Source organism: Phalaenopsis equestris, unplaced genomic scaffold, assembly GCF_001263595.1.
Source record: "Phalaenopsis equestris unplaced genomic scaffold, ASM126359v1 Scaffold000001, whole genome shotgun sequence".
Classification (NCBI taxonomy): domain Eukaryota; kingdom Viridiplantae; phylum Streptophyta; class Magnoliopsida; order Asparagales; family Orchidaceae; genus Phalaenopsis; species Phalaenopsis equestris.
This window is the reverse complement of record NW_018164443.1, coordinates 465,607-492,003: the sequence shown is the minus strand read 5'-3', so window position 1 is coordinate 492,003 and position 26,397 is coordinate 465,607. Positions and strand designations below refer to the sequence as shown.

Below are 26,397 nucleotides of genomic sequence, written 5' to 3'. Positions count from 1 at the left end.
GTGAAAAAAATTATTGCATATAAGTATTTAATCGAAAACTTTCTTTTAACTCTTTAAAAATAAAATTAATTTATAATAGCCACCACAGTTTTTTTAAAAAGTGGTTTATTTAACATCATTAGTTCAAAATTGTTTCTTGAAACGGTTGCAATTGCCCCAAATAGACCCTACAAATGAATGGCTTACTATAAGAAAATATATGTGCATTTTAACTAAAAGAGTCACCTTTAAATAATACTATTTTGGGATGTTATAGTGCTGAAGCACGCAAAATGAAATGAAAATAAATGTGTCTTAAATAATACATTTGTAGAGTTTTAATTGTCCCTTTAGTTGTTTATTTATTTAATAGCTATTCTTGTTTTACTTTTAGAAAAAACTCCTCACTATGAAACAACATGCATAATAAAATTTATATATAGGAAAGGAGAGGCAGATAAAAGTAAATACTCAATAAATATTTTAATAATCTTTTTAAATTATTTACTAAAGTTGTTATGTTATACAATATTTACATGTGAATTATATATGAATAAAAATTTTTAGGTTTTGCAGTTTTTAAATACTTGAATGTTGCTTTTTGTTGGATTAATATGCATCTACCTTCTAATCATTTATTTCCTTCTCATAATGCAAATCTTATAGGTTTAACTATGTCAAAAATAGAATTAGAGGAAAATTATAATCATTATTGAAAATAATTCAAGATGCTTGGATAAGTTAAAAAATAAATAATAATTAATGCATTTCTTCTTAAAGAGGCAATTTTGTATTTTGATTTATTTAGGGAGCAAAGTATGAGCAAATGTGTCAAAATGATCCCTTAACTATTTGCATGGGGTCATTTTAGTTTCACAGTCTATAGAAGTGTGTGTTATCTGGGTCAAATTGTGAGAGATGGTGGAAATGATGCGGTAAAAAAAAAACTCTTGAGACATATTGAGTGCATTGTTTTTATAATGTACGTGGTTAAATCAAACAATGTTGGAATCTATTTTACATGTGTTATCTAATATAAATATAGTGGTGAGATGAGAATATAAGAATAAAACATTTACATTCTACATAATTTAATCAAATTTTCCCCCTTTTTAATGTCAAGGGGCACCCAATCTCTTTTGGATTTCAGTATTTGTGTCTAAGATGCCCTTGCCCCCATATTAAATTTGCCCATATATTTATATGATAGTTTTATTCATTTAAAAGTCGTATTAAAAACAATTTCAAACACTCCATGGATAAATGAATGAATAAAAAAATAAAAATTATTATTTTATACATAAAATATGTTAGATCAAAATTAAGCAACTTTATTGCTTAAAAATTTGAATATTAATAACAAATAAAATTTTATTTTTGGATCAAGATGTGTGTGATCAACTCGTACTCTATTATAAAATATAAATGCAATGGCTAATTTTATTTGTGTTTAACGAGAGATGCATCTACGCTCAAAATTCTAATTGATGCATTACATCCTTAACATGATAATTGTTTGGTGCATGAATCTCAAAGAGCGAAGGAACTGAATGTCAAGTCCGTGTTCTGAAAATTAGGGCGAACCAACTAATTCAATCAATTCAAGCACGAAAGAGTTATTGGTCTAGTTTGAGCTATGAATTAAACTTTTTTTTTCAGGTTATGACTGACAAAATTTGGGAACATATTTGATTTAAGTTAGTAGGATGTAGCAAATCTTATAAATCCGGATTTATCAAATTCTAGAAGGGTTAAATCTCAAAAACTTGGTGATAATGAATTTAATAAGTCCCATTAAATCATTAAAATTGTTCGATAACCTATGTGGGTATTTAAATGTTTGTTATATTCGCTATAATACAGGATCACAAATAAAGGTCTATTTGGTGCAGTTACAACTTATCAGCTGTAGCTTGGTTGCCTCAGAAAGCTACTGCGGGAAGCTGTTGTTGGGAAACTAACTATTGTTTATTTTAGCATCTTGAAAATATTTGTTTGGCTGTTGTTTATGGACAAATAATTATTTTGCCTCTGTATAGCAATATTATCTATCATAGAACTGTCATTGCCACAGAAGCATAAATTCAATACAAAACAATACAAAATTTGGATACATATCTCACTTAACTGTGAGTACCAAGAGTGCCAAAAAAGAAAAAAACTGTTAAAATTACAATTTATATAATGATTATATTGTTTTTAACATGCAAGCGATGTATGTCCCTGCTACACTGTCATCCAATGATTACATTCATTCCCAATCACAGTTAGTAGTGGAACCTGCTGGACTATCTACCCACCAGAAGAAGTCACACTGCTCTACGATGATTCACGAGTAGTTGTAGAATTATCTAATTGAGCTATGGACCCGACATGACATCAGTAGAGAAGCCTGCAGTCGCAGTGGTAGAGCATTCGTCGGGATGTCCCTAAAATCATTGAGTTCATTATTTATGAATGTTGCAAAAGACAATGTATTTATAAGGAAAAAAATTGAATTTGGTAAAAGATATAATTAAAAAATGACATTTAAAAATTACGAAAAAATGTTTCAAACCAGCAATATAAAATGTAAACTACAAATGCATATGTATAAATAAAATATAGCTTTGAATGCTCAATATCCATTATGAATGTTCACAATATTTTGACAAAAAAAAAATGAATTACATATAGGACTTAATAAATTACAAATAGTCCAATCAAGCTCGTACTAATGCATCAGTGATTTGCTATCGTCATTTCACTGTCACCTTCCCTCTCTATAGTACAAATAATGTCAAGATCATTTTCAACTCGTGACAGGGAATGCCTGAGGGTGGTACTCAAGTGCTTCCAGAGGTACATGCTCCTGATCCTCATCGGCCCTGCGAAAGTCAATGTCATTGCGAGAAGGATATCGTCGAATATAATCATGCAAAGTTATCGGGATAATGACAATATGAGTCTGTTTGGGAAATGTGTAAGATCACATGTCACAGAGTATATCATTTCTTCTTACAAACACTGAAAGTTTTTTTTATGCAACCGCGTTAGGAGGAATGTCTTTTATTAAACAACTTTTTTCTGCCACATGTCACGTTGCTAGCTCGCTTGAAATTCAGTATTTAATATCTCATGTCAGGAAAGGGCTTGAGATATCCTTGTATGAAATGTAATAGGCATCCAATATCCACTGAGTGATATTGTTTGAAATGTATTGCATAATTAGTACAAAGGTTAAAATGAATCAACAAAGTATTTAGAGTTCGATCGTATCATGAGGTGGATGTGGAAAGTTGTATTGAGCATTCCGCGTTGCAGTCATATTTTACTATCGTGCGCACTTTTCTCTAACTTCTCTCCCAATCAGACTTGACGAAAGTGAAACACATGTTGAAGTCACAAACAATCATGACATTCTGCGTATAGGACCTGCAAAGTCCGATGAATGTGATATTCTTATTATTAAGAACCCTTACATCAATGTGAGTTTCATCAATTGCTCTGATGCAATCCTTAAAGAATGACATGTACCGTGCATCACATAAAATTTTCACAGGAGTCAGTGTGAACGTAGCATCAGTTGGTTTGATGACTTGCATGAAAAGGTTCACAAGTGCATTCAAACCCATAAAGAAGTATCTAATAATGGTCTTGGAGGAATGTTAAAAGTGTTTCATTGCTCCTCACATTGATTCTTTCTTTGAAAATATATAAAGGTTATGACAAGTACCTCTTGTGGAGTCGTCCTCGATGACTCATGAAGTCCACAACTTGTATAAAGTTATGTCAATAAATCAATAAATATTGTCTGTTTTATGCCCAACATGTTGTTGAATCTCGCGAGGCGTCCAACAAGCATTTCTCTAACCTATTTGTTCCCAATATATGATGATGTGAAACATGGAGAGAGATGAATGTATTTCTTGTAATATTTATGGATCAATTAGATTGCTGCTAACTCTCCTTCTATGTTTTTCTGTGGTTGAATCCATGCAGGTGTATATCATACTTGTTAAAAAAAAAATTATAAACAAAATACAACCAAAACATTTGTGATATATGAATAGCAAGGAATTATAAAGAACGTGGATCTATAAATATTATGCAGCAGAGTTTTAAACAGTTTAAAGAAACAGATCATAACGTAATAGAAAATGCAAGTATAGTTCCAAACTGTAGCAAATAAAAAACTGGAGTTTCAAATATCCTGAAGATCATAATAACATCGTAGATACGCCACCCTTTTAAAATGGAATCGTGATGAAAAAATCTATGTGGGCGGGATTTTTAAGCAACTCTATCACAAATAAGCGTAGGGGCAAATCCTAAAAAATTTCCCAATTTGCACTAAAGTTTTGAATGACCTGCTCAATGGATTTTGCCTTTGTTGTGTGTTTTTGCGTTGGATGTCAGGTTTTGGAGGAAAACAACTCTACCTTTCTTTTCACTCTCCGCCAGTTGATGCTTAGAACGACGGGTATATTGGACTTCATTGAGGTACAGACTAGGCATTTTGGTCGAATCACTTTATAGGCCGACTGCCAAGTTTTCTTGGGTGTCACAAAACCCCGTCTCACTAGGTGCACATGCATATTTATCTGCAGCAACAACACCTTCACACATTTGATCCAACTTCTCCTCAAACTATGGCTCAAGTCCATAAAGTTTAAATTTATTCCTAGAGGCCACCACCCACAAAATCATAACATACACTTCATTTAATAAATAAAAATGAAATTGACCGAATTAGTTGAAATGGAAAAATTCTTACCGTTTACCTTTATGTCCACCACTTCTTTGGAGCGTCAATAGTTCACTTCACCATATCCTAACCTAAGCTCGTGATCATATTTTTAATTCTTTCCAAAATTTTTAATCTTTCTTGAGTTGATCCTATTTATTCTTCAATTGCATTATATCATACTCTCGGGCCGCACTCTCCTTGAACTTTTTGATAATATTCTTTCACTATTCATTGTTGAAATATGTAGTGGGCCTATTGCCCAGATCAATTTCGACAAGGCAAATGTCACAATAAGATTATTTTTATTTTCTCATCCCATAATGCGGGTGTTGCGGCATCGTTGGCCTTGGCCATTTTTCTGCCATGATAGTAAAAAAAAGAAAACAAACATAGATGAGTATGAGCATTCAAAAATAATAGAACGCTACATTTCTCTCTCTCATTTCAATCTAACTATCACAATATGTGTGTGCGTGTGAGAAATATACTTATATTATCATCACATTACCCCGTGTGATATCACTAATAAATTTCAGTTGCTTTTGATGGAAGTACACTGTCTCATTTTTTATTCTTTTACGCCTCATTTCACAGCGTGTGTGTGAAATATAATATTTTTTTCATCAGAATGCCTCTGGTGACACCACTAGTAAATTTTAACAACTGGAATGAAAACATACATATTTGCTATTAGTTGTGAGGCAAAAAAAAGAAAATTTACGCTCACATCATTGCATCATTCTTTTTACTTATCTTCATCATATGATATTATGACAACGTGTGTGAGTGAGAAATATATTTCTATTTTCATCTGAATGTCACAGGTAGTATCATTAATAGATTTTAGTAGCATAGAATGTTATTATGCATATGTGCTACTAGCTGTGAAGCCACCAGTAAATTTAAATAGCTGAGAATGAAAGTATACATTTTTGCAACTTGCTGTGATGTAAAAAAATGAGATAAAAATTGCTCACATAACTGCCTCATTATCTCTTCTTATATGACTCATTTCACTGTGTGTGTGCGTGCGTGTGAAATATGCTTATCTTCTCATCAGAATGCCACAGGTGGCACTACCAGCAAATTTTAGTGAAATAAAATGATATTATGCATATTTGCTACTAGCTGCGAGTGAAAAAAAAAAGAAAAAGATGTCTCACACCACCGTCTAATTTTCTCTACTTTTCTGTCTCATTTCACAGCGTGTGTGTGTGAGTCTGAGAAATGTGTCTCTCTTATTATCAGAATGCCAAAGATGGTACCACAAATAAATTTCGATGATTTTGAATGAAATTATACATATTTATTACTAGCAGTGAAAAAAAAAACCAGAAAAATATCCACCATACCAAAACCATCACCATATATAAGAAAAAAAAATTCGAATCCACACAATGCAAAGCAACACGCATAATTTGTGTTCGAAGTCCAATGATGGGAGCGCCACATGTCAAGTGGGCCCCACCGAAATACATTGACACTGACTAGTGTTAAAACAATGAAATCCACTTGACACACAATGCCTCATCATTGGACTCCGAATGCATTCCAAATCCTCATGCAATATTTATTTGTTTTTATTTGCGTATTCATCAGCTTGGATTTTGGAAGCTCGAGCAATAGATGTCTCTAATGTAAATGTTTATAAAATCTCAAAATGTTTGCGAAAAAAAATATTTCATACAGGTATCCAATCTCCAACGTCGATCACTGCAATGATATATTTAGTGAACCCACTTTTCATATATAATTTTGGTTGAGGTGACCCTGGAGATTAATGTCCTTATGAAATAATTTTTCTTCGTCCACACGCCCTCTCCCGATTTTGCCCAAAACCGTCGTCTTCGTTACTGAACCCTCGCTATACTGTCGCAATTAGAGTTAACTAGGAAGAAAACGGCTGGATCGTGGCGTACAGAGACCCGAAACTCCCACATCCCTTCTATTTCCTCATCGCTCCTACCCGAAACCATGGAGGCAGATGGAGGAAGGTACTTCATGTATTCTTTTTCGTGCGAATCGCCCGTCCTGGATTCTCTAAATCCGCCGATTCACAGGATTTAGTGAATCCGGGATTTACGCCGGAAATCAGTAAAATCGGGTTTATTTTGTCCGAACTGACCGTCTGGCAGGATTTAGGGCAAATCCAGGTTAAATCCTGCACCAAGTCCGTGACCAGAAAGCCCACAACTGTTCTATTTTAACTAACTCCTTAATTTTTTTTTTAGAAAAACTCACCTTGTTATGAATTATTGAGTTCGATCCCTCATGCAAATGTTTGTCTTCCCTGGTTATTCGTATTTAAATTGTTATATTTTTTTTCTGTGTTATTGGAATTTTCCATGAAAGTGTAATTATTGTAGATAATATTAAGGGTTGGTTTGGCAACAATTAGGAATTAGTAAGTCACGAGAGGATTAAAACCTTAAAACTATTCGGCATGACAAATTTTAAACCTTGCTAAATGCTTAGCATCTGTTTAGTTATTTGTTTATTGAAGTATTTAAGCCTTGTGACTGCCTGATAGCTAAATGTAATAAATCCTGTGAATGGTGGGATTTAAAAACTATTGAATTTGGCTAATAATTGGGTTGAAAGCTGTCTATTTTGACCGAGAAAGTATGCATTTTCATAGCATTGACCAACAAGGATTAAGTTGAGAATATACCTATAATATGATTACGTAAAATAGGTTCATTGAAATTTTGGCAAAATTGTGAGATGAATTCGCCTGAAGTGAACTTTTATATGTTGTTGTCTCGTGATATAACGTGCATGTGAAGACCACAATCCATGCAAAAATGTTAGATGTCTTCTATTGTCTTTCTATGTTTGCCATTCATTTTTATATTCCTTTGGCCATATTTGTGTGTAGATTCATTTATTTGTATTTATTTGTATAGTTTATAGATTTTTTCCAAAATCCATTTGTACCAAGGTTATCCATGGCTATTTCTTGAATCAAACTTAGATGACATCGTTAGTTGCACCTTGTCATTTGGTGATTACGATGTTGCATATCTTTTATTTATCATGAATTATTATGCTCGTATTAGGTGATGTATATGGAAACACACTTTTGGTGAGTAAGCTTCTGATGATGCTATAGAATTGTAGACTTAGATACAAAAGCATTAAGCTTCTTTGAAATGGTAATCATCATTTTGTGGCCTTCTATATTATTGGAAATCCTATTGCAAAAAAGCCACGGGCATGGTTGTTTTGCGAGGGCCTCTCTTTTTTTTCTTGAAATACACAAATACATGCAAACTGCGCTTGAAAACCCTTGAACCCAAGACTTATTGGTTGAAAGACAAAGCTCTCAACAACTAGACCAAGGTGACATGCATGCTTTGCAATGGCCTCTTTAAGCATACTAATTCAAGCCACCTCCAAACATTGATGGTTGGCTCCTTAGCAATATCCTTTAGAATTTCATCCTTCTCAACTCAAGATAATCACACTATGAGCCTTGTTAGTAATACGTCATTGGTTCTTTGCATGTCTTTTCCATGCATGTTACAATGGTATCTAACCTTTGATGCATGAGAAATGCCTTCATCTGTTGTCTCTAAAGGTTGAAGCCATTTTGCCCCATAAGATTCTGGATCACCAATTATATTAACAATATCTTTAATTTTTTATTACTGAAGCTCTAATATCAATTGTACGAGGAATACTGTTCAACATCTTTTTATTAAAGCCTCAATTGAAATTATAAATTTTCTACTCTATAAGCTTTGTTTTTCCTCAAGCCTGAGGTTCTTGAATGAGGAATACGGTTCAACATTTTGAAGAGGATAATTTTCTTTGGAAGGTAAACAAACTTCTTACACCTAAAACATTTTGTTGGCATATTTTGCAATCTTCTAAAATATTTTGTTAGATTCTTGTTATATCAGGATGAGTTCATAAAACGATAGACCTTTCAAATATAAGTTAAGCAAAGCTTCATTTTAATAGATTAAGAATGCATGCAGGATCTATTTAATATCACATAAATTTTTCATAACAACATTCTAAATAGAAAACACCTATATTCAAAACAAGAAAGATTTTTATAACAGTCTAAATAGAAAACACCTATATTCAAAACAAGAAAGATTCAACTCCAAATTGACCAACTAGTTCTAAAATTCTCAACATCTCTAAAATGTCATCAATCTCAACCTTTCCACTAATTTTCCACTAACTCTAGAAATAATGCCACCATCACCCCATCATAGTTCTACATCAAACAAGACGAAGGCCTCCAGGAAACCTCTTATGAATCCCTTAACGAGGTGCTATTCTCTTGTTCCTCCACTTCAACTTCAAATAGTTTATTTGGAGCTTCCTTGGCATGGTTGAGAATATCACATCAATATCTTCAGGACTCTTGAACTCATGCATAATCACGCCTCATTTTTACCCCTCTCAATATAGTATTTAGATGTAATAGAGTTCGATAATTCAGTCATATCAAATTTCTACAAACACCCGTTCTAACTTTACTAATTAGGTTATATTAAAAAATTAATATGCCTAATTTGTTACAAAACGTACATTATGCATCAAAATCTTTTAGCAGATTTATTATAATCATTAATTGAGGAATATGCATATTTGAAATCATGAAAATGAACTATAGAGTGTTTAATAAAATTTATATATGATTAATACATTCTAGAAGTTTTAATTTGCATCATCAACATTTTTATTTATGGTACTTTCAAAATTATATATTTAAAATTCTAAGATAGATGACAAAATTGAGTCAATAACCCTCAATCTCATATATTTTGCTTGAAAAAATAGTTATAATTTTTAATGAGCTAATAATTTAATTGCATAACTAAGTCCAATATAATATCCAAATTGCAAGAATGAGAAATAATAATCTTTAAGCTAACACGAGCATTTTTAATCACAGACATAGTTTAGTCCATTTTTTTATATTATGGTTCGCTTTACTAATTGATTAAGTAAAGGGTATTATCATAAGCAATAAGTATAATTATTTGCATGGCAATGAAATATATCTTCAAATGTCAAATTATTCAATTCACTATATTTGTGAGTTACTGATATCAAATTACTTTCTTTATTTTCATTTCTTTTTCATTTTTGTCAGTTACAGTCTAAAAAGTATTTTGTGATGTTTGTATAGTTTCTGCATTTAGATAATCTTTTTATCACCTAGCATGTTGGCATAATAACGATCAATAAAGTTTGAACTTAATCCAACATAGCAGTCATCTATGGCTTACGGATTCAAGTTGGATTTTATTGCACCAAATTTTCAGTATTGAGGGTTGGGAACTCTTTTTTGTTCCATAAGGCTTGCTTTCCGTCAACAGTTTTATTATTCCCTATTTTAGTCTTTATCATTTGTTAACTTATGCAACATCCTTTCAAAGATCTTTTTCTTTTAACATCTTTATCATATGCATTTAAATTTTTACAGCTGAAATGCACCTTTGATCAGTCAACTTGCATTAAACTGCATCGTAGATATAGTATAGCATGTATAAGTCGACATTTAGGTTTAAATTTCCATTATATTTTATTAAATTATATTAATACTTGAATTATATAGAACTATCATGAAGCATTTTTAATAGATTATAAAATATAGTAGCATCATTGATAATATCAGAGGTACTGTTAACGTGCTCGATATGAAGAGAGTATATTCACTTACACAAAACAATTCAATATAATTATAATTATTCACAAACCTAAGAATAATTTGCTTCCTATATTATTGATTGAGTATATCATCACCATGATAGGATTTTTTTTGTGATCCTTAAGGTTTTTCTTTTCCATAAACAACTTAATAAAACACCAAATTTCTTAATAGAAATTATTTTCTGATTTAAAGCTCAATTCTATATCAACTATCCTCAAAATAATATCTTATTTCAAAAGGATTTCTCCTTAGATATTTAATCTGTCCACCTCAAACCCAACTTGATTTGTGGGAGAAAACACCAAAACTAGATGTCCAACCTCAAGCTTTAGCCTAAAATTTCTATTATTTCCTTTATTTTTTCCCCACGACTTTAAGCCTGAAGCACTCTGTTTTGACCTCCAATTACTTTAGTTTTGGGATGAATAAAGGGTAGGTATTAGTGCTTTAAGCTTAAATTAATTTATTAATGGTTATATAGGTAGTTTGTTTATATTAACTTTTATTTCCTTTAAAATATCATATTAAAATTAAATAAGTTGTTGCATGTCATGAATTTATGGAAAAGTAAATGGAGTGCTACAAGAATTTACTTAAAAGCTATAATAATGGTAAATTGTGTAGAATAACATTTAGATATGTGAAAATCAGGGTATAAATTTTAAGAGTTGGTATTACTTTTATTGTCTTTGAATATATAGCATCATGATCTTTTGTTTCAATAATGTAACTTCCTTCTTTGTCAATTAATCATGCAATTTATTTTTCTCCACCCAAACTTTTCAAAGGTCATCGCCTTCTGTTATTTTTTGCTCGAGATTTCATTATTCATTTTGTAAACAATCAATCTTTTGTCACTATAAAAAAATAGTATTGATAAGATTGGCTACTCGGGCATTTGACATCCAATCAAATGATTCAACAAGCATGTTATCTACTGGGATGTAATCTTTCCCTTGCACTTGCCTTCATCGCATAAATAGTTTAGTTGGACTCAACAAGCATGTTATCTACTGGGATGTAATCTTTCCCTCGCACTTGCCTTCATCGCATAAATAGTTTAGTTGGACAAACTCTTGGTTCCAGTAGTAAGAATTTTATCAACTCCACATTCAAACTTTATTTGGAAGAAGAAGAAATGGAAAAGATCGAATTAAAATTCAAGTAGGAGATGATTTACCAAGTTTGATATCTTTTAAAGCCCAATGTAAGTATGAATTTTCATCTTTTTCATCAAATGCTTTATTTTGTGCTCTGTCATAGCTTTTCTTTTTGGGTTCATGTCTCCATTGATACCCTTGGTAATTGCAATTTAACTTTTTTTTTTTTAATTGGGGACAATGGTGTTTTAGATGGAGCTCATGGGCTTAGCGAAATCCTCTTTTAATATTTGCTTGATCTCTTTAGTGGAAAAATGATGGATCTACTAACATGAAAGGATTATGTTGCTTTGACTTGAAAGTATCTCTTTCCTTAGTGGAGGATAGGTTTCATTCTTTGCGCATATGGATGGTGTTTGCATAGTTTATTGTGTTATAATGGAGAGATTAGAAGAAATCTCAATTTAAGAATCCAAATGATGTACAATTTGTTTTTTATCCAATGGTACTGGCTTCGTTGAAGAATTCATCCCCATGGCTCACCAAGTGAATTTTCTTTGAAGAATGCGTACTCTAGTAAATGCTATATGACTTGCACTTGGCAATTTTCCATTGAAAAATGTTCCGATATTTTCTTTTTTTCATGTTTTCTTGGAATAGCATCCATAAAAAGTTTAGCAATTTTTGACGAGTAGATAAGTCATAGCAAATTTTAAAGTCAGTTGAAAGGGCATACAAAATTTTTGAAGTTCTAATTCTTGGAAAAAATTCACTAGGAGAGAAATAGAGAATAGTATTTAGATGTTATAATTTATATGCAGGCATGATGTGTCCAATGTGATAAACAAATTCATATATATCTTCCTTAACTTCATATGCCATTGAAAATATATGCTAAAGGCAAGAGGTTAGAATTATCAATCACTAAAATCATTATAAAAATAAATCTATCAAACCACATGACTTTGCCTTAAAATTGCATAGTGGGAGTTTCGTTGAGACTCCATCTTCTACATTGCCAAAGAACCCCACAAGGATGATATTATTAACTAGAATATTGATTCACTACTTCTTATTTATACTTTTAACATTACTCATTATGAGTTTGGATAAATCCATCAAATTTTATTTAGAATATATATTTTTTTAGTGATTCTATATATTGTGTTTTTTACTTGACATAAACACATGAAATTGTTGGTGCCCACCAATCGTTAATTATCGCCACACCACCTCAATATTTACCTTTTTTCTAAAATCCTACATAATCATTACTTATTATCCCAATTATGAACTGAAACCCCAATTTGCTATAAATTATTAAACCCATTTTAGTGTTCTCTTTCCTTATCCTTGATTTGATTATGCTTCCCATGACCTCAAGCTCTAATTCCTTTTAGAGATTATTTGAAGTTATTGTAAGAATTGTTGTCTCCATGTTTGTGAGAGCATCATCTAATCGAGCGCAGAATTTCTTCCTTTGCTGTGCTGTCATTATCTCTTTTTAACAGTAGATCTTAAGGGTTATTACTCGAAAGATTTGATGAAATGCTCCTTTTATGTTATCACCAGTGTGACTTATTTGCAATAGTTAATAGATTAGGGTGTTATTCCTATAATACTAAAAAAATTGGTGCTATTTTAATAAAGTAATTTTTTACCGTGGTACACTGGGGAAACTCTTTTTATTGTCTTGTTGAGCAGGATCCATCGTCGTAACTCGTATTTAGTTTTATCCCTTTATGGCTTTAAAGATTCCTTATTTTCAAATAAATTGTACGCATAGGATTTTAATTATAAATACTTCTCTTTTTCAACATTAGTATGTGTCTGGGGATTTTATTTTTGAATGTTAAGCAATAAATCATCAAGTTTGTGGCTTAAACTTTATTGTATTTTACTACATTCACTGCTGTTAAAGGTCTAGGTTGATCTGGTTTATTTCATTTATGTTTTTTCCTATATTCATTATTTTGTGTTCATTGTGTTTTTATTTCAATCGAGATAAAAACACAATCCTGTATCGTCGTTGTGGCCAATCTGAATTTCATATCATAGGTTTGGTTGAAGACAGAGCAAACATTATTATTCTTTCTTTTTAGGTATCCTCAACCATTTCTCATTGGAAGGCTTACATGCATACCACTCAATTAGTATGTATTTACATATCTCACACCTAAACATCAATTTTTACATGTAAATGTCATCTTGCTTATGTATGAAATTATGTATTTCACTTTTTTCAAGTAAAATTAGTTATTTTTTGCTGTGATGTTTTAGATGGTATCAAAAGGCAAAGTTTAACTTCGAACCTCATATTATAGGCTTGGTTGAAGTTTGAGCGAACATTATTCTTCTTTCTCTTTCGGTATCTGCAACAATTTCTCATTGGAAGATTTACATGCATACCACTCAATTTTTATGTGTTTACATATCTCAAACCTAAAATTCAACTTTTACATATATATATGTGCCATCTTGCCTACTCAAACCTAAACTTCAAGTTTTACATATATATGTGCCATCTTGCCTATGCATGAAAAGATGTATTTCACTTTTTATACGTTAAGATAGAGGCATTCTTGAAAATAGTGGTATTCTTGATGCTGTATGAATGATTTTTGATGGTATAAATTTAGAAAGGAAAGTTTAGGTGTTAGATATGTAAAACATAAGAATTGAGTGTACTCTCATTTTCAATACTCTCAGTTGTGTGGTTATTGTGCCTTTCCTCTAGGTAGTCCTTCCTGTATCTTACATAACAACACTAATATTTGCATTTATGATTTTCCACCCACCTGTTTTTAACTCAACTACTTCGTTATCTTCTTCTGTTGATTGCATAACAACACTCAACTGTTGAACTTTTACTGTTTTATATAGATTTTTTTTTTCTTTTGCAGAAACGACCATCTTTGCCTTTAAATTATGTTCTGCATCCTCTCATCTTCTTGGATAGCTTCATTTATCAAGAGAGAATGAAGACCTAATGTTTATGCTATTATCATCCCAGAGATGAGCGCAGGTGAACCTTTAATTTATTTGTGGTTCAATTATCGTCTACCTTTTTGGTTACTTTAATTTTTATTCTAGATTTTGCACTGCAATTTTCGATTGGGGCATTTGCATACATACCACATAATTCTTATGTATTTTCATATCTAATTCCTAAAGTTTGATTTTTTGCAGTTATAACACTCAAATATTTAAATCACATTCAAAATACCACTATTACTAACTTATAAAATGCGGAATATGCCTTTTCTAACATGTAAAGTGGTATAAATGTAAAAAGTTAATGCTTAGGTGTTAGATATGTAAATTCGTCAGAATTGTATGATATGTATGTAAATTTCTTTCAGTTTTTTCTGGTGATGAAAACTAGTAAGTAAAAGCTTGATTAGCTTGGAAAAACTGTTACTTAGTAGCTTTTAAAATGAATTATTGATCAAAATTAGGATATTGGTATATTATCAGTTGGATATTTGGTCGAGGGTTGGTGTGATGTAGTAAATTAATACACTGAGATCTTATGGTTGTCCCCATTATTTGTTTGATTATGATATATTTTATTTAATGGAAGATTTACATGCACACCACTTAATTCCTATGTATTTACATATCTTACACCTAAACTTCATTTTTTACATATATGCCACATGACCAGTGCGTGAAAAGGTGTGTTTTACTTTTTTTTTTATTGTTAAGTTAAAATGATAGTATTTTTGATATGCTATGAAAGATTTGGGTGGTATTTCACTTATTCATTTACTCAAATTCTGTTTTTCAAACCACTTATGTTTTGCATTTCTATTCTACAGCTGAGAAGGTTGAAAAAGTTGATTCAAGTAAATATGACATTTTTTTGGTTCTTGGCTTTTTGTCTGAATTCCGCCAAATAACTATAAGTAGATTCAGCTTGGATCTCCATTTAAATGTTAATTGAATAATTAAATGATTGCATATATTGTTATCTTAGTTTTGAGTTTCTCTGTCATTCTAGTAATTCAAGTATTCTTTAATATTGAGAACATTGATGTTGATCTCCGATCGAGTAAACTGAAAAGAATTTAAGTATTCTCTCATATTGAGAGCATTGATGTATATTGAGAGCATTGATGTTGATCTCCGATCGAGTAAACTGAAAAGTACCAAAATAGTCCACGGACTATTTACATTGTGCCATTTTAGTTCCAGTGTTTAATAAAAGTGTTAAACTAGTCCCCAGACTGTTTTAATGGGATCAATGGGACCAAAACAGTCCTTATTGGGGTTTTTATCAACCCATATTAAAAGAGTGAGGAGATTAAATTGATACTTTTATTATCTCTGGGATTAAAATGCTCCACTGCATAGAGTCAAGAGATTATTTTGACACTTTTCTCATTTCAGGTCAGTCCTTGTATAGAATTTATTATCCTAAGCTATACCTTTGTTATTGACCAGTTTTGACTAGTTTTGACTATTCTTTTTTTTTTGGGGTATCTTTTTCAAATTGAAAAGCACAGTAAAGAGTTTGCAGTGATTGTGTAGAAATTGGGAGAGATGCAATTAGACATGGTTTTATTTGAAATTCTCACTTTTGTGGGGGGCATTTTGCAGAGATATTTGACACTATGTAAGGGTTCTTTTGGTAGAAGAAGCTTCTAGGTAATCTCGTTGAATGTACACCCGGAACAAAAATCGTCAGTTCATCGACAGCTTTTCTTTTGTGTTATCCTGTTGCTGGCCTTCAAGTCTTTACATTATTAGTATTTGTTATACCTGCAAAATCAATTAGGGAATACATGTCTTTATGCTTTAGTTAAGCCAAATTCTCACTCTTAATTAATTTAAATTAAATTAAAAAGCTTTTAGAAAAGGATTATCTTACATTAATCAATTCATTTGTATGATTTCCTCGTGATCTGATTGGTTTGCGGCATTTTTTTTTTGTTTTGGCTATTGTTTCATGGCTTTCACCATCATATCCTAATTATATCATTAGTTGATGTTATGGAAACATTAGATGATGTTATGGAAAGCAATATATTAGGAGGTTTGATTATAGGAAATCTAATTAGAGGAGATCTAATTGTAAAATCTTTTATATAGTAGAGATATTCTTAATCTATAGAGATTGGGAGTATCTATATATATATATATATATAACATGTCTTTAATGGGAATAAGAAAGAAGTCTTTTCCGTTACATGGTATCAGAGATTCGTCGAATCCTTTTTCTTTGCCTTTGTTTGCATTCCTCTTTCGGCTTTGTCGATGACTTTGCTTGCTTCCTGCTAAGTGATCGTCAATGTCTTGCGACACCATCGCCTACTTAGGTTAGCGCCTTCGACTACTTTCTACGACGGCATTGTCTGCTTCTACGACGGCATTGTCTGCTTCTTGCGAGTAGGTCGACGACTTCAACTTCTTCCTACGAAGCAAAGCTTGAGCGAGCTCAGTCTTGACTCGTGTTTGTCTCTTTTGAAATTGGCTCATGTTCGAAATGTATTTGTGTTTAACTTGATTTACATATTCTTATTTATGTTCGACTTATGTTCGACTCGAAATTGACACATTTAAATTAATTAAAAAATAGGTGTATGGTATCAGACTCAAACCTGCACCAATTCTGTGTAGTAGAAGATGCAAAAACACATATTTCTACCTTGCATACCCATATTTCGACTCGAATGTGTGTGTTCAGCTCGATTTACATATTCTATGCAGTAAAAGAAGCAAAACCACATATTTCTACCTGCTCAAGTAACAATAATACTTGTCTTCTTTCCACACTATGAGTCATTAATTTTGGTACTACATATCACATGACAAGTAATCCAAAAACTATTTTTTGCCTTGCATGCCCATATTTCCTCCATCACTTTAACAGATGGATATACCTTTAATGTTTCTGGTTCTGGCACCATCAGTCTTACACTCACATTGCCTCTAATTTCTATTCTTAGTTTACCTCATTTTGCTTTTAATATTGTTTATGTTAGCAAAATCTCATGTGTTCTTAATTGTTTTATCTTATTCTTTTCTCATCATTAACTATTTTAGGATCTAATGACAAAGAAGATTATTGGTAAATGATGAGAATCGAGGCGGGGGTTATTTTGGATAATTAGGTAACTTGACCCGTTGCATGTTCTAGCACCTTATCTCCCTTTGAGATTCATTGTCGATTAGGACATCCATCCCTGTCAATATTGAAAGGGTTGTACCTTTAGTTTCAACAGTTATTATCTTTAAATTGTGTGTCGTGTCAATTTGCTAAACACCATTGTTTGTATTATGTTTCCAAAATTAATAAGAGAGTCATTCATAGTTGAGTTAGTCATTTTGATGTGTGAGGACCTTGCCTTAATATTATTTAATGGATTTCAATATTTTCACACTTTTGTAGATGATTTTTCTCTTATGACTTGACTTTACTTTATGAAAATTTTTAATGAGTTTTTGTCACATTTTTTATTTTTTTTGTGCTGAAACTAAAACTCAGTTCAATGTTTCGATTAAGATTTTGAAAAATCTGTTTCGATTAAGATTTTGAGAAATGATAATACCTATATTTTTCTCCACCCTTTCTGGAGTACATAACACAAAATGGGATGTTTAACTAATCATCCTATGTAGATACTCGATCCTAAAATGTGGTAGCTCAAAGGAAAATAAACATCTTGAGACTGCTAGAGCTCTTTTATTTCAATGAATGTGCCTAAATAGTTTCGGGCGGGCGCAATTTCTACTCCATGTTATTTGATAAATTAGATGCCTTCTACTTCTTTAGAGAACCATACACCCTACTAAGTTTTACTTTCAACTAAATTTCTCTTTCCTATTGAACCACAAATATTTGGGTATACTTGTTTTGTGCATGATACTCGTCCACAAGTTTCTAAATTAGACTCTTAGTTATTACGGTGTCTTTCTAATATATTCTCAACTGCATAAAGGGTATCAATACTTCTTCCCTCTTAAACAGGTACATGATTTCTGTTGTTGTCGCATTTCATACTTCATTTTTTGTAATTCATTGGTATCTAAATCCTCACAAGATTCTGATGAGTCGTTAATGTATCACATCGTAAGTTCATATCCCGCCCCAGCTCCACCTCTAGTGCCTCAGCCTATACCATCTATCACTAATGTTTACTCGAGAATATCTTGTTCCGTTCCCATGATCTTAGTCCGACGCCGGTATCATTTTCCTCTGTGGATTCTTCTTCTAGTGACCTTCATTTTCTTTTTGTTCTTAGAAGAGGTAAACATTAATGCGCCTATCCTATTTTCTCGTGTTAATTATAATCAATTGTCTTCTAATTCTTGCTCTCTTATTTCTTCTCTTGAGCATGTTGAGGTTCCAAGATCTGTTCAACATGCCCATCCCATTCTAGGTGGCGGCGACAATGCTTGATGAGATGAATGCCTTAACTAAAAATGGAATTTGTGAACTAGTTGAGCTATCTTATGACAAGAAGCTTGTTAGCTGTAAGTGTCTTTGCAGTAAAATTACTTTCTTATGGATTTGTGCTCGTCTCAAAGTTCGGTTACTTGCGAAGGGTTATGCCAAAACTTATGGGATCTACTACTTAGAGACGTCCTCTTCTGTAGCTTAGTTGACGTTCGTTCGTCTACTCCTGTCATTTACTGCAATGAATAAGTGGCCCTGGACAACTAGATGTGAAGAATATTTTTCTCCATGGTGATCTTTGGAGGAGGTCTACATAGAGCAACCCCTTGGTTTATGTGGATTCAAAGAAAGTATGCTGTCTTCAGAAGTCCTTATATTGACCAAAGCAAGCACTCGAGCATGGTTTGGAAAATTTAGCCAAGCAGTAGAAGGGTTTGGGATGCAGAAAAGTAGATGTGATCACATTGTATTCTATAAGCAATCTGCTTCAGGAATCATTCTATTGGTGGTTTATGTTGATCATATTATTATTGAAATTATTTTCTTAAAATCAATTGAACATTAAATATTTGAATTCATTGAAGTATTTCTTGTGGTTTGAGGTGTCAAGGAGCAAGAAGGGTTTCCATCTATCTCAACGAAAATATATGTTGGATTTGTTTGCAAAAAATGAAAAATTAGAGGTCAAATCATACACTGCTGTGATGCTTTCTAATCAACAACTTATCAAGGATTGAGAGCTTTTAAATTATCTTGAATCGTATGAAAAATTAGTGGAAAAATTAAACTATTGCACAAAAAATCATCCTAATATTGTATATTAAGTTAGCATTATAAGTCAGGTTATGTCTTCCCCCACAAATCATTATTGGTTAGCTTTGGAACTACTGTTATATTACCTCAAGGGAGATCCTGGACAAGCTATTTGATATTAGGATCACGTCATAAAAATATTGAATGTTTCTTTAATGTAGACCAAGCAAGTTCCAAGAGTGATTGAAGATCCATGATTGGATATTGCGTCTTTGTTGGTGGTAATTTGGTTTCATGGAAGTGTAAGAAGCACAATATAGTGTCACAATCTAGTGCAAAATCTGAGTATCAAGCAGTGACAAAAGCTTCAAGTGAATTGTTGCGGGTTTTCCAATTATTGGCCTTCTAACAAAGTTATGGTGTGATAATCATACTGCAATCCTTATTGCTTCAAACCCTGTCTCCCATAAATGAACTAAGCACATTGAGATAGATTGTCATTTTATTCGTAAAAAGTCTCAACAAAATTTGATTCCTACAACTTATGTAAAGATTGGGGAACAACTTGAGAACATTTTCATGAAGGCTCTTAATGGAGCTAGAATCACTTATTGACAAACTGAACATCATAAATATCCATGCTCCCGCTTTAGGGCGAGTGTTATGGAAAATAATATATTAGGAAGCTTGTATATTAGAAAGTTTGATTATAAGAAATCTAATTATAGGAGATTTAATCAACTACTCTTTTCTTTATTTGATATATTCCTAATTTGTAGAGATTTGGAGTGATGCATGTAAGATATGTCTTTAATGGGAATAAGAAAAAAAATGAAGTCTTTAGTATTACAGATGAAATATTAGTGTTTATACAAAGCAAATATTTTAATGTATACTTGTTGAGGCAATGGCCAAAATGGTTCATATATTTTTTTGGTGTCTACTTTATTTCAAGAGTTTATTGTGTAATTAATTTGTCCCACAATTTTTTATTTAAAATGTGTTATTTAATTTCTTTATTTTCAATTTTCAACTTGTTCTATTTGGATTGATGTCATGACCAAGTTTTTTTCACAATTCTTATGAATCTATAGACAATTAATTATAGATCAACACATACCATTTTTTCACTTATTTGGGTTTTAAAAGCAATTTTGGCCAAGCAGGTGGTGCTTTTGGTGGAAATAGGGGTGCAAAACCTGTACCGCCGGAAAAGGGCATATTTCCCTTGGATCATCTTCATGAGTGTGATTTGGTAGATTTTTTATAATTTCCAATCTCTTAGATCCATTTCATTTGCTATTTTATCATATTTACATATCAAACACCTAAACTTTTTTTTTTGCATTTATGCCCCCAAGACTTTCATATCTCCGAAAACATGTCAATCATTTGAACTTTTACAAAGTGAAATACGCCTTTTTATGCATAGGTAAGGTGGCATGATGTAAAGATTGAAGTTTTGGCCTATATATGTAAATTCATAGGAATTGAGTGGTGTGTATGTAAATCTTCCTTTATAATATTATGCTTGATAATATTTTTCATTGTGTTACGGTTTGGCTCTCTGCTTTTGGCAGGAGAAAAAAGAGTATGTTGACTGCCTCAAGTCCTCTAGATTCCAAACCGAAAAGTGCAGGCATTTGTCGAAGAAATATTTACAATGTCGAATGGAAAGGTATGTTTATGTTTCATTCACATATTTGATTTTTTAAAACAAGGTTTTTTTTTTTTTTTGTTTTGATAGTTGAAACTAAAAAAAACAAACTACAACTATTATTTTTATTTTGCTAGATCGGCTAAATTGACTCATGTTTGAAATTGCTCTTGAACACTGTATTCGTGTTTGACTCGATTTACATATTCTTGTTCGTGTTCAGATCAAAATTGATTCAGTAATTAATTAGAAAAAATAGACTGCAGGGCATTTGAAATTGTTATGATTTGAACTTAGATATAAATACATATAATATTGTATTAAACAAATAATATATATAATATATTATTATATAATAATATATATAATTCTTTTTTTGAGCTAAAATGAGCCTAACACGATCGACAAATGGTTGTTTTTGTTCGGCTCGTTCATAATTTGAGCTTAAAAAATTTGATCGTGTTCGGCTTATTTAATTAACAAACAATTCAAACATGACTACACGAGCTACTTAACGAATTGAACACGAATTATTTGCAAAGAACTAGCTTTTTTGAATATGTATGTAAATAGTCCTTTGCTCAATTGCTCATTGATGTTTCTCTAAAACTATCTTTTTTTTCTTTCCAGAAACCTGATGGCCAAACAAGAGAGAGTCATTCATAGTTGAGTTAGTCAATTTGATGTGTGGGGACCTTGCCTTAATATTATTTAATGTATTTCAATATTTTATCACTTTTGTAGATGATTTTTCTCTTATGACTTGACTTTACTTTATGAAAATTTTTAATGAGTTTTTGTCACATTTTTTATTTTTTTTGTGCTGAAACTAAAACTCAGTTCAATGTTTCGATTAAGATTTTGAAAAATGATAATACCTATATTTTCCTCCACCCTTTCTGGAGTACATAACACAAAATAGGATGTTTAACTAATCATCCTATGTAGATACTCGATCCTAAAATGTAGTAGCTCAAAGGAAAATAAACATCTTGAGACTGCTAGAGCTCTTTTATTTCAATGAATGTGCCTAAATAGTTTTGGGCGGGCGCAATTTCTACTCCATGTTATTTGATAAATTAGATGTCTTCTACTTCTTTAGAGAACCATACACCCTACTAAGTTTTACTTTCAACTAAATTTCTCTTTCCTATTGAACCACAAATATTTGGGTATACTTGTTTTGTGCATGATACTCGTCCACCAGTTTCTAAATTAGACTCTTAGTTATTACGGTGTCTTTCTAATATATTCTCAACTGCATAAAGGGTATCAATACTTCTTCCCTCTTAAACAGGTACATGATTTCTGTTGTTGTCGCATTTCATGAAAAATGATACCGGCTTCGGACTAAGATCATGGGAACAAGATATTCTCGAGTAAACATTAGTGATAGATGGTATAGGCTGAGGCACTAGAGGTGGAGCTGGGGCGGGATATGAACTTACGATGTGATACATTAACGACTCATCAGAATCTTGTGAGGATTTAGATACCAATGAATTACAAAATATGAAGAGGTAAACATTAATGCGCCTATCATATTTTATCGTGTTAATTATAATCAATTGTCTTCTAATTCTTGCTCTCTTATTTCTTCTCTTGAGCATGTTGAGGTTCCAAGATCTGTTCAACAAGCCCATCCCATTCTAGGTGGCGGCGACAATGCTTGATGAGATGAATGCCTTAACTAAAAATGGAATTTGTGAACTAGTTGAGCTATCTTATGACAAGAAGCTTGTTAGCTGTAAGTGTCTTTGCAGTAAAATTACTTTCTTATGGATTTGTGCTCGTCTCAAAGTTCGGTTACTTGCGAAGGGTTATGCCAAAACTTATGGGATCTACTACTTAGAGACGTCCTCTTCTGTAGCTTAGTTGACGTTCGTTCGTCTACTCCTGTCATTTACTGCAATGAATAAGTGGCCCTGGACAACTAGATGTGAAGAATATTTTTCTTTATGGTGATCTTTGGAGGAGGTCTACATAGAGCAACCCCTTGGTTTATGTGGATTCAAAGAAAGTATGCTGTCTTCAGAAGTCCTTATATTGACCAAAGCAAGCACTCGAGCATGGTTTGGAAAAGTTAGCCAAGCAGTAGAAGGGTTTGGGATGCAGAAAAGTAGATGTGATCACATTGTATTCTATAAACAATCTGCTTCAGGAATCATTCTCTTGGTGGTTTCTGTTGATCATATTATTATTGAAATTATTTTCTTAAAATCAATTCAACATTAAATATTTGAATTCTTTGAAGTATTTCTTGTGGTTTGAGCAAGACGGGTTTCCATCTTTCTCAACGAAAATATATGTTGGATTTGTTTGCAAAAAATGAAAAATTAAGGGTCAAATCATGCACTACTGTGATGTTTTCTAATCAACAACTTATCAAGGATTGAGAGCTTTTTAATTATCTTGAATCGTATAAAAAATTAGTGGAAAAATTAAACTATCGCACAATAAATCATCCTAATATTGTATATTAAGTTAGCATTATAAGTCAGGTTATGTCTTCCTCCACAAATCATTATTGGTTAGCTTTGGAACTAATGTTATATTACCTCAAGGGAGGTCCTGGACAAGCTACTTAATATTAGGATCATGTTCGTAAAAATATTGAATGTTTCTCTAATGTAGACCGAACAAGTTCCTAGAGTGATTGAAGATCCATGATTGGATATTGCGTCTTTGTTGGTGGTAATTTGGTTTCATAAAAGTGTAAGAAACACAATATAGTGTCACAATCTAGTGCAAAATCTGAGTATCATTGTTATTTTGTTCGTAAAAAGACTCAACAAAATTTGATTCCTACAACTTATGTAAAGATTGAGGAACAACTTGAGAACATTTTCATGAAGGCTCTTAATGGAGCTAGAATCACTTATTGACAAACTGTACATCATAAATATCTATGCTCCCGCTTTAGGGCGAGTGTTATGGAAAATAATATATTAGGAAGCTTGTATGTTAGAAAGTTTGATTATAGGAAATCTAATTATAGGAGATTTAATCGCCCAATCTTTTCTTTATTAGATGTATTCCTAATTTGTAGAGATTTATAGTGATGTAAGATATGTCTTTAATGGAAATAAGAAAAAAATGAAGTTTTTAGTATTACAGATGAAATATTAGTGTTTATACAAAGTAAATATTTTAATGTATACTTGTTGAGGCAATGGCCAAAATGGTTCATATATTTTTTTGGTGTCTACTTTATTTCAAGAGTTTATTGTGTAATTAATTTGTCCCACAATTTTTTATTTAAAATGTGTTATTTAATTTCTTTATTTTCAATTTTCAACTTGTTCTATTTGGATTGATGTCATGACCAAGTTTTTTTCACAATTCTTATGAATCTATAGACAATTAATTATAGATCAACACATACCATTTTTTCACTTATTTGGGTTTTAAAAGCAATTTTGGCCAAGCAGGTGGTGCTTTTGGTGGAAATAGGGGTGCAAAACCTGTACCGCCGGAAAAGGGCATATTTCCCTTGGATCATCTTCATGAGTGTGATTTGGTAGATTTTTTATAATTTCCAATCTCTTAGATCCATTTCATTTGCTATTTTATCATATTTACATATCAAACACCTAAACTTTTTTTTTTGCATTTATGCCCCCAAGACTTTCATATCTCCGAAAACATGTCAATCATTTGAACTTTTACAAAGTGAAATACGCCTTTTTATGCATAGGTAAGGTGGCATGATGTAAAGATTGAAGTTTTGGCCTATATATGTAAATTCATAGGAATTGAGTGGTGTGTATGTAAATCTTCCTTTATAATATTATGCTTGATAATATTTTTCATTGTGTTACGGTTTGGCTCTCTGCTTTTGGCAGGAGAAAAAAGAGTATGTTGACTGCCTCAAGTCCTCTAGATTCCAAACCGAAAAGTGCAGGCATTTGTCGAAGAAATATTTACAATGTCGAATGGAAAGGTATGTTTATGTTTCATTCACATATTTGATTTTTTAAAACAAGGTTTTTTTTTTTTTTTGTTTTGATAGTTGAAACTAAAAAAAACAAACTACAACTATTATTTTTATTTTGCTAGATCGGCTAAATTGACTCATGTTTGAAATTGCTCTTGAACACTGTATTCGTGTTTGACTCGATTTACATATTCTTGTTCGTGTTCAGATCAAAATTGATACAGTAATTAATTAGAAAAAATAGACTGCAGGGCATTTGAAATTGTTATGATTTGAACTTAGATATAAATACATATAATATTGTATTAAACAAATAATATATATAATATATTATTATATAATAATATATATAATTCTTTTTTTGAGCTAAAATGAGCCTAACACGATCGACAAATGGTTGTTTTTGTTCGGCTCGTTCATAATTTGAGCTTAAAAAATTTGATCGTGTTCGGCTTATTTAATTAACAAACAATTCAAACATGACTACACGAGCTACTTAACGAATTGAACACGAATTATTTGCAAAGAACTAGCTTTTTTGAATATGTATGTAAATAGTCCTTTGCTCAATTGCTCATTGATGTTTCTCTAAAACTATCTTTTTTTTCTTTCCAGAAACCTGATGGCCAAACAAGATTTGACTGAGCTTGGCTTTGATGAACAAAATGAAATGAACACTTTTGAAGTGGGCAACAAATAGATGATAAAGTGGTCCGTGGTGATGAATTATTGTTGATCATTGTTGTTTTTGCATGTGATTCCCATGCAAATATGGGCCAATATTATATCTTTTTTTTGAAGATTTACATAGATGTCCATCAATTCTTATGTATTTAGATATCTAACACTTGAGCTTCAATTTTTGCATACATACCACCTGAAGGTTTGTTTGAAAAGATGTATTTCACTTTTTGAAAGCTAAAAATTGTGGTATTTTTTGATGTGATATGAAAGTTTTGGGTGGTACACATGTAGGGCTTTCAAAAAAGCATTTATTTATATCTAATTTTAAATCATAATATTTCATGTGGTAATGTGGTTAATCCCTTATTTTCTATATATTTGATCTAGGTTCGAATCTCACACTTTACATCTATTTTTTTCAATTTAATTTTAACGAGTCAATTTCGAGCGAAACACGAACATAAATATTTAAATCGAGT

The 26,397-nt window shown here is 31.8% G+C and overlaps 1 protein-coding gene across 4 annotated transcripts; it reads left to right on the top strand.

Annotated features, from left to right (window-relative positions):
- The first annotated feature begins 6,479 nt into the window (after positions 1-6,479).
- Positions 6,480-26,072, top strand: LOC110039363 (cytochrome c oxidase assembly protein COX19-like). 4 transcript variants are annotated; one of them, XM_020744588.1, is made up of 6 exons: positions 6,480-6,702; positions 13,588-13,638; positions 14,389-14,510; positions 20,807-20,895; positions 21,221-21,318; positions 25,850-26,067. In XM_020744588.1, exons 3-6 carry the CDS (start codon positions 14,501-14,503, stop codon positions 25,932-25,934), a joined length of 282 nt encoding a protein of 93 aa, XP_020600247.1. In that variant the 5' UTR covers positions 6,480-6,702; positions 13,588-13,638; positions 14,389-14,500; the 3' UTR covers positions 25,935-26,067. The 4 variants fall into 4 exon arrangements, with proteins under 4 accessions (XP_020600247.1, XP_020600168.1, XP_020600323.1 ...); XM_020744509.1 differs by lacking the exon at positions 13,588-13,638; XM_020744664.1 differs by lacking the exons at positions 13,588-13,638; positions 14,389-14,510 and having other exon boundaries at positions 25,850-26,071.
- Positions 26,073-26,397: the final 325 nt, after the last annotated feature.

Coding starts and splice junctions, on each gene's coding strand:
- LOC110039363 (XM_020744433.1), top strand. CDS start 22,963: ATGCTTGATGAGATGAATGCCTTAACTAAAAATGGAATTTGTGAACTA. Junction 23,045..24,728: donor TGACAAGAAGCTTGTTAGCT/GTAAGTGTCTTT, acceptor TTGGCCAAGCAG/GTGGTGCTTTTGGTGGAAAT. Junction 25,241..25,849: donor TTACAATGTCGAATGGAAAG/GTATGTTTATGT, acceptor TTTTCTTTCCAG/AAACCTGATGGCCAAACAAG.